The 14957-nt window shown below is 44.5% G+C and overlaps 1 protein-coding gene across 1 annotated transcript in view; it reads right to left on the bottom strand.

Annotated features, from left to right (window-relative positions):
• TMEM184A (transmembrane protein 184A) overlaps positions 1-14957 on the bottom strand; it is a 139274-nt gene that overhangs the window by 49042 nt on the left and 75275 nt on the right. The window contains exons 2-3 of the mRNA XM_085629241.1: positions 4328-4594; positions 3526-3691 (exon numbers count right to left, since the gene is read on the bottom strand). Coding sequence (XP_085485367.1) covers positions 3526-3691; positions 4328-4594 — 433 coding nt within the window. The remainder of the gene's footprint in view (positions 1-3525; positions 3692-4327; positions 4595-14957) is intronic.

Genomic DNA, 14957 nt, shown 5'->3' with positions numbered 1-14957 from the left:
CTGCTCCTGGTGGGGATATGTATCTATAACTTGTAACCTGTAACCACAGCTATAATGTCTGCAATAATTCTACCTTACTATCCTATGTGAACTGGCTACCTGCTTCCTGCCTACAAGAGGGTAGGTTTCAATTGTAACACATTCTCTTTGATGGCTTTTGGGACCTTTGAACTAGGAGGTAGTGCTGTTTGGATGTTAACTGCACTTAACTCCGGTTTAGCACAAACTTGCTTAGGGAGATGGTTGCCAATTGTGTTCACGCCTTGTTTTCAGTTCTTCCTGCTAATAACTGCCTATTTAAATCTGTGCTAGGCATAATAATACATTTGTTTCGCTGTTTAGACTGTAGCTAGGTAAATAGTGGAGTTTCTGTGATATATACACTTCTACTGGCCAAATTGTGCACACACTGCTGTTTAACCAGTAGCCATGGCATATTTGCCAAACAGCACATAGTCTCCTTTATATAGTCAGTGGCCAGGAAAACAATGATTTGTTTGATATTTAAAAGGTCGCTGGCTGAATCTTTCCTAATGTCTTGTATTTACCCAACCGAACAGCCAGGTACATATTGAAATTTCTTTGGTATTTGGAAGGCAACCAGCCAAATAATTGCTATTTAGCCGGCAACCATGTACATAATGAAGCGTATTTGCTATTTGTTTTGCCACTGTTCAAATTGTGCATAATATCTGCTATTTGCTAGCAAAGGGTAGCGAGTGAAGTCTCTTAGCCTTCTGCCTCGCCACTGGACAAATAATGCCTAATGTTTTACATTTAGCCTAGGGCTGGGTAAATCTAGACATTCCTTTGTTATTTGCTTGATCTCTGGGGAACATAAAACACTGTTATTTAGCCACAAGCCAAGTAAATAGTAAAGTTTCTTTTCAGTTTCCACTGCCTCTGGCCAAAAAGTACATCATCTCTACAATGTAGCCAGCAGCTGGGTAAATAGTAAATTTTCCTTGCTATTTGCTTGGGAATTTGCCAAACGGTGCCGAACTTCCACTAGTTAGCCAGTGGCCATGTACATGGTGAAGCTTCTGTGCTATTTACAAGGCCGCTGGCCAAACAGTGCAGAATCTTTACTATTCAACCAGCAGCTGGTTAAATAGCAGAGAACATTCACGATTTACTATGCAGCCGATTAAATAGTCACTATCTATATGGAAAGGATTTAAATTCACAAATGGAAGAAGGTGAGATTTGAATACAATACGCTTAATACCGGATTTAGAGTTTGGTAGTGACTGCAAATCCTCAAATTTCTTTAGGAATCTCTTCATAATGAGTAGATTTTAACTGCGGAAATTTCTCCACATTTCAGATAGTAGTGTTGAGGAAATTCAGGTTGTGGATGCTACTTTGGACTTACATTTTCCTCCAGAAATGTAAAGATTTGTAGTTAGTAGAGAACTCTAACTCTGGCCATTGGTAACCAGCTGCCAATGAGTGGAGGGAAATAGCATCTTTCTTAGCAGCCTTCAAGTAAGGGATTTGAGAAGCTTACCAATTTCTACTCTCAGAACATGGATGGAGAGTAGGATAGTTCTGTCAGGTTTCTGCCAGTTTCAAAAGTATTAATGCAGATTGTGGCTACACCCAATGAAAGATGTCAGATTCCTCACGGGGAGGTGCCTTCAGTAAGCCAATAACTTTATAGTAATTGGAGTCCTTGCAACTTTTAGGTCTGTTTTCAGTCTTCACTTCAGCAGCGAAAAACGGATTAAATTTCAGTAAGGTAATCAATCCCCTTTTTATTTTAGTAAAGTTCCATTGTGCTGAGGTCATCTCCTGTTATCCAGATGTTTCACTTTCATTAAAGGTTTTGAGAGGAAATGAACCTCTTAGGTGGTGCTGGCTTCCAATGCTGCACACCACAACAAATTACATCTGTATAGCGCCTAATATACTAGTCTGTATGCGCTGACATTTCAAATATGTAAATACTAAATAACTGTTCTAGCAAGGGAGCATACCCCAGTGTAAACCTATCGGATGCCATTGTTATCATTGTCCTTGTTGGAGCATAAATATCTGGAGACTAAATTATATGAAGCCTACTATATTGGAGTCCGTACCCGCAGCGGAAGCATACTTAAGGTTTGAGGGAGCCAAGGACTTCGCTGAAGTCAGACAAAATGCCAGGGACATTCATTTATGGAAGAAACAGGGCGCAGAGTGGCTCCAATATTCTCAAAAGTATTCATTAAGTTCAACAACAATTTGTTCAGCTTCAGGAAGCAGCTAAAGACGGACCTCTTAAGACAAACTACTTAGGCCATTCCCAGTCATGCTGTCAGCCTCTTTCTGTTAGCGCTGCAAAGCCCATTTGGGCAGCTGTTTGCGCTTTATGAAACCCAATAACATACCATAGGGAGAAGCAGCATAGTACAGTCTGCCGGCACATAGGGTGAGGGTTAAGTGCTAAACATGTCCTAAACGGACTTGAGAAGAAACAAGACCTGGCTCTTCGGCTAAACAGATCTGCGGTATCCCCCCAACCCCCCCAGCGCCTTGAGACTCTCACGGGTGAGTAGCGGGCTTACAATTCCCTGATTGATTGATTGAAACAGACTCTTAATGCTAGGCAAGTCACAGAAAAGCTGGGCAGCACATTGGGTCAGTGGTAATTCAGGAGGTCAAAGGCTGACAGACGGGATGGGCCCAGTGTATCTACACGTTTCGCCTCAGTTTTTGCTGCATAAAGACATTCATTGAATGGGTGAATAGCTCAGTTCAAAACAAATGTTATGCATCACACACACTACTCCACTTTTTCTATTTGGATGGGAACCAAAGCTTTTTAATTATTTTACATGTAACGTCCCGCAATGCAGTCTACTTGCATGATAGGCTCATGGTTGGACTCAACTTTCAGTCACTGCCCACATACCTTTTATTAAAAGGCTCGCACTCTCACAACCTTACAATTGCTGCTGTTGACATGGTCAACCACTATTGAGTGGATACACTCGGAGGAACTTTTTCGGAATTCTCTTTTTGACCTGAACATTCCATCAGCCACATGTCACATCCCCCTACCCCCGGCTGTCTTCTTTGCGCTCAGAATTGGCAGCTCGAGAGAAAATAAAATAAACGTGAATAGTTCAACTGCCGATGCAGAGTAGCCCTGCATTTCGTTGGGAGTGTTAAATGCTTCCAACTGGATTATATTGGGTTTCGTACGAAAGAACTGGGAAATCTTTCTGTGACCACTTGGAAATCTGTGATAGAATTTGTTTAGGATCATTTTTAGGGAGTCTTAAAGAGTTACTATCGGAAAGCAGAATCATTGCCTAGAACAGTAATAAAACAGTAGGACTGGAAGCCAAGCAGTATAAATTTCCTAGGTGACCAGTCGATGGTATTTCTTGCTTGTCCATAGGGTGGTTAGATCCAGTAGGGATTTGTGGTCTCCACATCATCCGACAGAATATCGTTAGTATTGGATAGGAGGGCTCTTCTTTCTGGTGACCCAATCGCAGGTTCGCTTTGTGTATATGTAACGCTGATGGTACTCACCTTCGTAGCAGTCTCGCACTGAATTGAAGTAGACGTAATACTGGTTGTTGCCGAGGAACAAGAGGCTGAGCCAAGAGTCAAAGGAGTAAATGGGAACGATGAAGAGTATCCGGATAATGTATCGCTGTTCATTGGGGACCGTATAGTTTTTAAGGTGCAGGTAGATCTAGGAAGTAAAAAGTAAAAAAAAAAAAAAAAAAAAAAAAGGTTAAATACTTCTACTTCACTGCAACATGCTGATAAACACGCCCTCCGGCTTTGGCGCCTTTTGGACTAGGAAGAATCCACACATGACTTATCTATTAATGGCACTCAAACACACAGTGACTCATGCGTTCGATAAACTAAGTCACAGGAGAAGGGGAGGGGAATAGGAATGAGCAACTTATCAGCAGGCCAGGGAACAAAGTTCAACCTGGCTGGTAACAGTCAGAGATATCGTCCCCGTGCCGTGATGTCAGGTGGGTGGGTAACAGGAGCGACATTTACAGTAGGCGCATCTGTAATATTACCCTCTACTTCTTCTATCCATTTGAGAACACTGGTCTCTAAAACATTACAGAACTTACAGGTGAGGAAACTTCAAGCAAGAAATATAGCTGATCAAATCATCAAATAAAAGGCAAGAGATTATGATTCGAGCTATTACTTGAACAAATGTCTTCGGCTTAAAATACACTCTCCCAGCCTCTCCTTTGTGGTCGGTGGCACTTAGAAGCTGAAAATGCTCCTGGGACTACCCTGAGCACCACACAACAATTAGATTTGTGGTGTATCCTTCATCATCATTGGGGTGATTTACCTGGTGGCAAGTCAGGATCAATGCTGACCATACAAAGACTCCAGAGATCCCTTGCGCGGCGGGGGTCGTCAGGAAGATTTGCTGTCCATCGGTGGCGTTCTGGGCGTCGATCAGTGGTAGGGGCATAGCGACAACTTGAGGTGGCAGCGAACTGGTAGTAAGCTGGGAGAGGGTGCTCTGAAGCGCTGCCACCGCCAGACTGGAAAGGAACGGTCTTCCTTCAGTTGGGGCGGTGATGGCAGACACCGTGGAAGCCGTGGTGTTCATCTGCAAAGAGAACCAATGGAGAGCACAGGTAAACGCAACAGACAGTGAGGCACTTGCGGAAAGAGGAGCGGGACATGGAGGCGGAGAGAGGAGGGAGCGCGAGTAGGGTGGGTGGACAGGATGAGGAAAGGGTGAAGCTGGCCAAGGTAAATAAAGCAGAAGATAACAGGGGTAAGGCAGAAGATAACATGGGTAAGGCAGAAGATAACAAGAGAAAGGGACAAAAGCAGGTGGAAATCTAAACTTATCTCCACAAAATAACAAAGTTAGATGGATTTTTATTTCAACGTTCATTTACGGTGAAGGAGGAAAACATGACAATAGCCATCTATCTATGCAAAAAAATATACATACAATCGCAAATATATATTTATGTATATATATATATATATTTATATACAAGGTGGCGAGAGGCCATCGAAACGCGTTGATGTGAACTCATCAATAAAGAGCCGAATGAAACAATCCCCCTGGGAGTGCAGTGTGGTTTTTGCCGAAAACAACTTGAACCGTATGCTGAATATATATATATATATATATATATATATATATATTCTTTACACACACACACACACAATAGAGATTATGGTATTAATGCTGCACATATTATCACTTTACCATAACAAAAACATTATTACTGCTAATAACGTCTGCACTATTTATCAAACGCACAAGACTTTCCATAACAAGCCGGCTCATGTTAGCTTGGTTCTTTTAAGACTTGCGCAAAGTGCTCAGTGTTGTCAAGCAGAGGAGAGGATGTGCCCCCAAAAAGCGATTTGCTAATTATTACTGCCAAATGCCGCTGTGCCACAGGATATAGAAAACAAATCCTGTGTGCAATGACATTAGATTAGATGTGCAAATGTATGTGTAGTTGGTACGGGGATCAGTCACAGCTACAGCATCTAACACCACCCTGTGTGCTCTCACTCCTCCACCCCTGGTATCCTGTGCCCAGCAGTTACAGGGCTCACAGTTTGACCTTTCCATCATATCTATTACCTTTGTGGAAACCTCTACTCCCATCTCATTAACACTTTACATGCGCAAGAACACACAAGGACACGTTAATGGCTGCCTTCCTATCTTGATTACCTTTATAAGAACATGCTCTGGACTGCATTATTCTAGGTCTACGTCATAACTGGTGATAATGACATTAAGATCACATCCTGTAATTGCATTTTTATAGCACTTACTACCCCTGATCAGGCACTGAAATGCTTCATGGTGAATAGCATGCTACTCTGTAACCCGATGTTAGTGGTTAATCCATTGATATTGTTGTACATGTGTTGGTTATCTGGTTAGTCTAGTTTTATGAGGAAATCAAAGCCTTTTCTTCACCAGTTTCCACTACTGGATTAAGTTAATAGGAGTTAGTTGTAACTATTTGAGTGAGTTCATGCAAGTGGAAAAAATGGGTAAGTAAATAGGGAGGAGGAGGTGAGATATTGTGAGAGTTAAAGTAGAGGTTACACAGGAGGGGAAATTGGGATTTATGGGAGTGGGATGAGTAGGCAGGCTAGAAAAGTTTAGATAATGCAGGAATGGGTACTCAGGAGGAGTGTTTATGATTTGTAAGAAGGCAATAGGATTAGTTGCAATCCAGCTGACCATGGCACCCTGATTAAAATAGATTTTATATGAGGATGCACCTACAAATGCTTGGAGTATATTTTGAGGCACCCACACCCCGAGGATTTTCCAGGGTGTGCTTGCGTCTTGTCATTTTGCAGCAGAATCGGCTAGACCAACATGTCCTTTACATTTTATTAAAACCCCATCCCTGAAAACATGACTCCTAACATTCATAGCACAAGTCGGCTGGCCCGGCAGCGTAGTGTGAGCATGCCCACTACTCTGGTGGAATAGAAGGTAAAACAGGTATACGTTGGACCACTAGTACCTTAGGAGGTGCAATCCCCTTTGAACGGAGAGTACACAGTTGAAAAGGGAGCTAAGTTAGGAAGGCCTTGGTTAATGGAAATACAATATATATTCATTATGTTTTGATATGGACACCGCATGAAGATCAATGAAACATATATCATACACACACACACACTTCGAGCAGGATTACAAGGTCTCTCTCTCCCTCCAGACGCTGGCCATGTCGGCCGATCGCCTGTTTCAAGCAGTACTTAACTGTTTGAACCCTCAAAAAGATATATTTTTAAAAAGATATCTCAAAGGCACCTATTTAAAATGCTGCTTACAAATATAGTAATGTTAGGACAATTCCAAGAATTGCTCAATATAATTAAAAGCAAAAGACACAGAATTGATGGACGGAATGCAGAACAAATCAAAACACTCACCCCCAGGCAAGAGATCTGGGTTAAATCCATCATTCTTTTGCTCACCATGCCACCCCAGTTTAGACCTGGCCATATGCAAATCAGCCTTGACCCTGTGCCTCATGAGAACAGTCCAGTCTGAACTGCCAAGCCAGGTCCTCCCTGGACCGGAAACAAGCATCCTAGGACCGGTTTCGGGGTTTCACCCCTCTTCAGCCAGGATAGCTTGATTCCAGTGGCATGGCGAACATGTTTTGATTTGTTCTGCATTCCGTCCATCAATTGTGTGTCTTTTGCTTTCTCGCCCTAAGTGCGCCAGGTATGCCCAGATGTGGTTCCTGGGCTCACTGTGCCACTGGAATCAAGCTATCCTGGCTGAAGAAGGGTGAAATCCCGAAACCGGTCCTAGGATGCTTGTTTCCAGTCCAGGAAGGACCTGGCTTGGCAGTTCGGGCTGGACTGTACCCATGAGGCACAGGGTTAAGACTGATTTGCATATGGCTGGGTCCAAACTGGAATGGCATGGTGAGCAAAAAAACGATGGATTTAGGCCCAGATCTCTGTACTGGGGTGAATGTATGACATTGTTCTGCATTCTGTCCATCAACTGTTATTTTTGCAATACAATTAAAAAGCATGACACCAGTCAGTGACCGTAGGTGGGCAAAAAGCAACCTTGGTGGTGTAGATCTGCAGCGCTCATTCAGGGCTTAAGCAGACTTGGGGGGCATATGTTGTTGGTCCTCTTGCTTCTTCCACTTTTGCTGATCATTTGGAGGTGGACCAGCCATGGGAAGCTCAGGGGTGCCTTAAACACGTGTGTCTTTGATGATGTGCCCCATTTGTGTCAAATCAATTTCCTTAATACTCCCGGCACAGGCTATTAACCTAAGAGGGGGGTTGGACAGGCAGATCTGCTACTAATGCAGAACTGCTGCTTGCTTTCATGCTAGTACAATTGGTCCAGCATATGATCCATCTCTGAAGTATGATATGCATATACACACACACACTTTAGGCAGGATCACATGGACACCCTAATCTATATATATATATATCTATATATATATATATATATATATATATATATATATATATATATATATATATATATATATATATATACACATACAGATATCGAACAAGATTAAACGAGCAACATATTCTATATTATATATGTTTTCAAACAGGATTCCTGGGGTACCCTACACCATATTGCACACATTGAGACACTTCAAGCAAGTCTCAAGGGCACCCATTATTATATCCACTCACACTTCAAGCATGATTGCAGGGTACCTGTACTACCTACACACACTCTCTTACACCACATCACTTTAAGTAGGGTTACATGGCCACATTGTACTATGCACACTTAGGAAGGATTATATGGCATCTGTAACACCCTCCACCCGCCCCCCACATTCAAACTTTAAGCACAAGCACCATATACCAAATATCAAGCAACATTACAGGGTTGCCCTTTACAAAATACCTACAGACAGCATTACAACAAGTGCAGCTCTACAACACCTACACACACTACAAGCATGAATAACGGGTACCCTATACTATGTATATACACACACACACACTACAGGCAGAATTACAGGACAAATATACTACTATATACACACACTCTTCAAACAGAATTAAATGGGCGCCCTACATGAATATACACACTTCGAGCAGGATTAAAGGGGTACCCAGTATTGTATATACACACACACTTTAAGCAGGATTAAAGAGGCACCCGATATTGTACATACCCACTTCAAGCAGAATTAAAGGGGCACCCAATATTGTACATACGCACTTCAAGCAGGATTAAAGGGGCACCCAATATTGTACATACGCACTTCAAGCAGGATTAAAGGGCCACCCAATATTGTATGAGCACACTTCAAGCAGGATTAAACGGGCACCCTATATTGTATATACGCACTTCAAGAAACTCAACTCCGAGAAAACAGAAGTCCTCAACCTTAGCTCCCCCCTCAGCATGGGACGACACTTGGTGGCCCCGCCCTCGGAACCCCCCCCCCCCACCCTGACAGACCAGAACGGGTGGAAAGTCCTTCTACCACGCAGCCAAGACCTGGAACGACCTCCCCCTCCACCTCGGACAAAGCCCTACACTGTCCCAGTTCAGGAAGGACCTCAAGACTTGGCTCTTCAGATGATCATAGCACCCAACGGAGCTGCCCTCCCCGTGCCTGGAGACCCTCACAGGTGAGTAGCTGCGCTGTACAAACCCCCGATTGAATGAAGCAGGATTAAAGGGGCACCCAATATTGTATATACACACTTTAAGCAGGAATAAAGGGCCAACCAATATTGTATATACACACTTCAAGCAGGGTTAATGGGACAATTTATACTGTATAAACACATACACTTCGAGCTGGATTACAAGGTCTCTGTCTCCCTCCAGAGGCTGGCCACGGCTTCAAGCAGCACCTAATTTGTAAAACAAAGAGTGCTGGTGCCCGAAGCAATTCTCAGAAGCCCGCGATGGGCTGTAATAAAGGTCAGTGCACCAATAAACCAAGGGTATGTAGGACTGAATGCACATTGGGCCTATTAAATAGGGTGACCAGATGTCCTGGTTTTCCCTGGGCGGTCCCGGTTTTTGGAGCAGTGTCCAGGTGCCCTGACACTTTGCTCCAAATTAAAGAAATGTCCCGGTTTTTGTACAATGCCCGGGTTAAACAGAGAAATGTCCCAGTTTTTTAAATAGTGTCCCGGTGCGCATCCTCACTTTGCACTCTTTGTTACAGCGGGGCGTCACTTAGAGGAGTATTGTAGCGGGAAGGGAAATCCTTTAAAAAGAGCCATTTTCTCTCAGGATTTGCCTTCTCTTTGTACAAACAGCACCAACAACATTATCCTCATGCCAGCCATCGGGACAACAGGTGGTTGGAACCACCTGTGGCCAGCATGACCCTGCTCTCACCGCCTGCAGCAAGATGCAGCCAGCCTGCCACCAGTGTGACCCTGCTCTGCCCTTTAAAGCAAGCGAGAATGGGACTGCATAAGAATCCACCAGCACTGCAGCAGCAAAAAGTGAAACCAACCTGCATGTCTCTGCATGCCCCAGCCCTACCAGCACTTTCAAGACCCTGTCTCCGCATCAGAGGTACCCCTTCTGAAGCCACACAAGACTTGCCCTCCCAGCCTGCAAGCCAGCACAAGACTCGCAACGTGAAGATTTTAATTGCCATTTAGATCTCTTTTGCAATATAATTTTTGTCCTTTTTGTCTCCCATTCTCTTCCTTCTTGTTCCTCTTCTCAGCTTTTGGCGTGAAGTGGAGGGGCAAGCTTTTTAGCCATTTGTGTAATACACCTTATTTGATCAAAACAATGGAAAGTTAAAAGACAATTTATGAAAGCCGGGGATGTCCCAAGAAATGGGAAAGAGTTTGGAAGCGATGGGAAGATTACATGGGGATTGGGGGGGCATTGACCAGTTGGGGGGGGGGGGGGGTGGGCTCCGTGATCGGGAGATTCTGACTATTAATATACGAACGGGTCTTGATTAACAGAACGTGTACGCTAATGAAACTACATGCAACCCATTGTAAGCAAATGACCATGTATGTTAAAGCTGACTATTGTTTAATAAAAAAGAAGTATAAAAAAATAAATAACGGAAAGTTGATGGGTGTTGACCCGATTTTGCGTGTGTTCCACTCTAGCTAGGGGTACTTCTGTCATGTCACCTGGTCTTTGTAGAGCACTGTGTGGGATTTCAGCGCGCTGCCTTGTTTGGGGTGCTGGGACGGCACAGGCCGCTTGAGTGGTGGAAGGGAGTGTGGGGGAAGTGGCGGGTGTCATGCGTGACGAGTGGTGACCTAGTCAAGTTACTGCAGCCTCCAAGCCTGCTTGGGTAGTATTTCTACTACATCTGAAGGTCCTGTGAGACGTAGAAGCGGTGAGACGTCTGCAGGTGCAGTTGTCTCATGGGACAAGCTTGGGTGAGATACACAGGGTCAGAGACGAGCTCTGCTTGCTGTGACCTACAACACGTCCGTGCTGTAGTACCCTTCTCCACACTACTCAGACCACCTACCTGGGAGGAAGCTGGGCGCTGGACGATTCTACTAGGCAACCAGAAATGCTGGCTTGTAATTGGACAGTAACTGCCCCCTGAAGGAAGGTACTCCCCAAAATGCTCTCGGAAAAATGTTTAAGCACTATGATGTCATGTGCTTTATCACGACAAAGAATGGATGAATACACAGTGCCTACAGGTGTTTTTAAAGCTGCTGAACAGGAGACACTTGTGTACGACAGCAGCGTACAGAGAGCAGACATCACCAGTAACATACTGCATCTATTCTAGAGTTTGCCTGGTATCTGTGAAATGCAACAATCCCCCCTCCCCAACCCCCATCTCGGAGGCACAGACAGGCGTATAGTCACAGCCCATCCCACACCTCAGAGGCGCAGACAGACCTTCTCTAAGCCCTCCACTCATCTCTGAGGCATAAACAGGCCTACTTCCTGCATCATAGTGCCTTTTCTCTCCCTTTCTCTTCCTTCTTCCTCTTCCCCTTCTCAGCTTCTGGTGTGGGTCAAGTTTTTAGCAATTTTTGCAAGTTAATAGTTTTTTTTGTTTTTTTTTTAAACAGATTTTATTTGTCAAAATAGCACATACAATGCAGATCTCTGTGTCCCAGAGACATCTGCCGCATATAAGATACAAAAATTGACTGACGATTTTACGCATTTATGAAAAAAAGAATATGAAGAGCAATACAAATAAAATCCATCCCTGCAAAACAACCAACATCCCCTCCCTCCCCACCCCCCAGCGCACCGTCTCCCTATTCCGGAACCAAATATCACTAACCCAAATTGCCATTGATCTACACAAGAGCTCAACGTCCACAATACCCTTTCCCGCTGAGGAACTGCGAGCACTACATGGAAAGAGCATAAGATACTGGAGAGGCCAACAGGTTACTCTGGGTCTCGGCCCCCCTGCGCAAGCTCCAGCTCCAGACCCCGATAATCCACCCAGCACCTCCAGATCTTATAATGTTTCCGGGGGCACCCTCTAGCTTCAAAGATGGGGACTGCGAGGCCCATAAAGAAGTCCAGCCCATTTTTACAAGTTGAAATCGAAGGGGCAACCACCGCCTTCCAGGCTCTAGCTATAGCCCTCTTTGCGAATGATGGAGCAGGTAAAGCAAAATTTTGTATACCTTCTCTATTTTGCATGAAAATACTAATTACGTAATCGATTTATATTTTAATTTGAATTAACTGTGTGCAGTGTTATACTAACCAACAACATGCATTTTTTGTAAACACATATTACACGCGGGACTCATTGCTATTTGCATGGCAGAATAACCGACGAAATCTGCAATCGGAACACGTAGGCTTTGCGATGTAAGTGGCGGGAGGAGGTCCGAGTGCCACTAAAGCCGACAAATCCGAAAAATTAGCCAAGACGGAGCGGCGGACGAGCGCGAACAAGATGGCGGCGCCCTATGAGACACAACAAATTGAGGAGCGGAGGTAGCGGAAAGTGACGGTGGGACGCAACGAGGAGACCCTGCGCCCTGCCTGAATTGCGCCTGGGGGAACAAATTGCTATATTGCACTCCGGATATCGGCTGAGAGCCCTACCTGCTGTGTAGACGCTATATGCAGGGCGCCGTCCCACCTAACGGTCCAGCATGGAGGTTGGACTTCATAATGGCGGCTGCTGACATAGAGGGAGCGGTCTGATGGCTGGAACCGTGCCTTGTCCACCCACACCATAGCGGTAAGCGCCATCCCAGCGCCAAACACGCATTCCGGGAGATGAACTGTGCGAGGTGCCATATGCCTCTGGATCGTGGGACACCCTTTGGCACTACTGGGGAGCTCGGAGCCGCCTCCCTTTCCCCTATTTTGCACGCGCTGGAGTGAGGCTACGAGTTGCCGGGCCAGGGTGAGATGCACGGAGGAACTGGCGGGACCCATCGTATGATGGCCAGGGGGCTCTCCTGGGATCTGTGATCTGAGGGGTGCGATCGATGGAGGTGCGGCTCGGGTTCCGCCACGCAAGATGATGTCCTGGAAGATTGATGGTGGAGTGACTGCGTGATTGCCCCTCGGTTTGGCCACTGCAAAGCTGGGTTGCTCTAATTAAGTGTGGAAGGTGAATGTCGCGGTCGCCGCCCCCCCCCCCCCCCCCCGCTGGATGCCTGAACACTGCAAGAGGTCGGTTCGGATGATTGGAGATCGGGGACGGTGCATGTTGAACAAGGTATTTTGAGAGAAATAATGAGTAGCCCATGTAATTCACCAATTATGGGTTTGAAAACTTCCAGAATAGTGCAAGACCTGAGAAAAGTGAATAAAATCGTTGTATCATGTTGTCCCATCGTACCAAATCCTTCTGTGATTCTATATCAGATTCCTCATGATGCAGAATGTTACACAGTCATTGACTTGTGTCATGCTTCCTTTTCTTTTCCATTGCACCCTGATAGCCAACAGATTTTTGCGTTCCGGTTTGGAGAACGTACTTTGGCATGGTGCCGAATCCCACACGGGTATACAGAAAGTCCATCGATATTTAATCAAATTCTGAAGAAGTCCCTAGAAGATTTAAAAATGCCCGAAAGTTCGGTATTAGTCCACTATATCAATGACCTATTGGTGGCATTGAGAACTCGAGAAGCTTGTGTAGTGGATACAGTTGCATTGCTTAATCATTTAGCAGATGGAGGACTTAAAGTATCCCCGTCAAAGCTGCAATTTTGTCAAAAAGAAGTACAGTATTTAGGCCATAAAATTGAAAAAGGGCTAAGAAAAGTGACTGCAGATAGAATCAGGATAATCAAAGGAATGAGAGCGTCAAAGACAAGTGAGAATGTTTCTTGGAATGGTTGGATATTGCCGTCAGTGGATTAGTAATTTCTCATTGATTGCAAAACCTCTGGTACGTTTGACAAAGAGTGATGTGAAAGACCCCATTGAGTTGAATAAAGAGGAGTTGAAGGCTTTTAAACAATTGGTTTGTGTGAAGCACCAGCTCTTGGCATGCCTGACTATGAAAAAGAGTTTGAGCTCTATTGCAGCGAAAGAAATGGATGTGCGCTTTCCGTATTAGTACAGAAACATGGAAAATTGAGAAGTCCAATTGCATATTTTTCGGCTATATTAGATCCTGTAGCTGTGGCGTTGCCTGATTGTTTGAAAGCTGTAGCAGCTACTTGTAAGAGCCTAGAACAAAGTGAAGGAATTGTGATGGGATATCCTGTGAGAGTGTTTGTGCCTGATGACGTAGCGATCCTTTTAACTAGGAGTCGCAATCAGTTTATGACGCATAGTCGTCTAACTAAGTATGAAAAAGTCATTTTAGGTGCAACTAACGTGAGCCTTGTGAGGTGTCTCAATGTGAATCCTTCAACATTGTTACCTGATGCTGAGAAAGTGGAAGTCAGGGATGATGTAGATCATGATTGTTTGGAAGTGCTTGATTTTTGTACTAAGCCACGCCCTGATAGAAAAGATGTACATTTGACAGAAAGTGACTATGTGATATTTGTGGATGGGTCATGCTTGAGAACAGACGAGGGAATTTTGAGTGCAGCCTATGCAGTGTGTACTGTAGCAGCTGTATTGGAAGAATCTTGTCTGAAAGGAGTGAAATCAGCCCAGGTTGCTGAACTATTTGCATTAACAAGAGCATGCAAGTTGGGAAAGACTCGGAGGGTCACTGTGATTACTGATAGTCAGTGCGGCTTTGGTGTGGTGCATGACTTTGGGCAAATTTGGTCCCAAAGAGGCTTTTCCACATCGAGTGGAACTCCTATAAGGATTGCAGAAGTGGTTGGAAAGTTGCTTGAGGCGATACAGCTGCCTAAGCAATTGGCAGTAGTAAAATGTGCTGCTCACTCTAAAACCGCTGATTATATATCAGCGGGGAACGAGTTTGCTAACGACATGGCACAATATTGTGCACAAAACCAGAATTCGGTGAATCGTGGCAGGGAAAAAGAAATGAATTCAGGTCCCTTACATTTTACTAACACTGTGAATACATGGGAGGAGG

This window comes from Triturus cristatus, chromosome 10, assembly GCF_964204655.1.
Source record: "Triturus cristatus chromosome 10, aTriCri1.1, whole genome shotgun sequence".
Lineage (NCBI taxonomy): Eukaryota > Metazoa > Chordata > Amphibia > Caudata > Salamandridae > Triturus > Triturus cristatus.
Note: the sequence above shows the minus strand (reverse complement) of the source record. Positions and strands in the feature narration are given on the sequence as shown.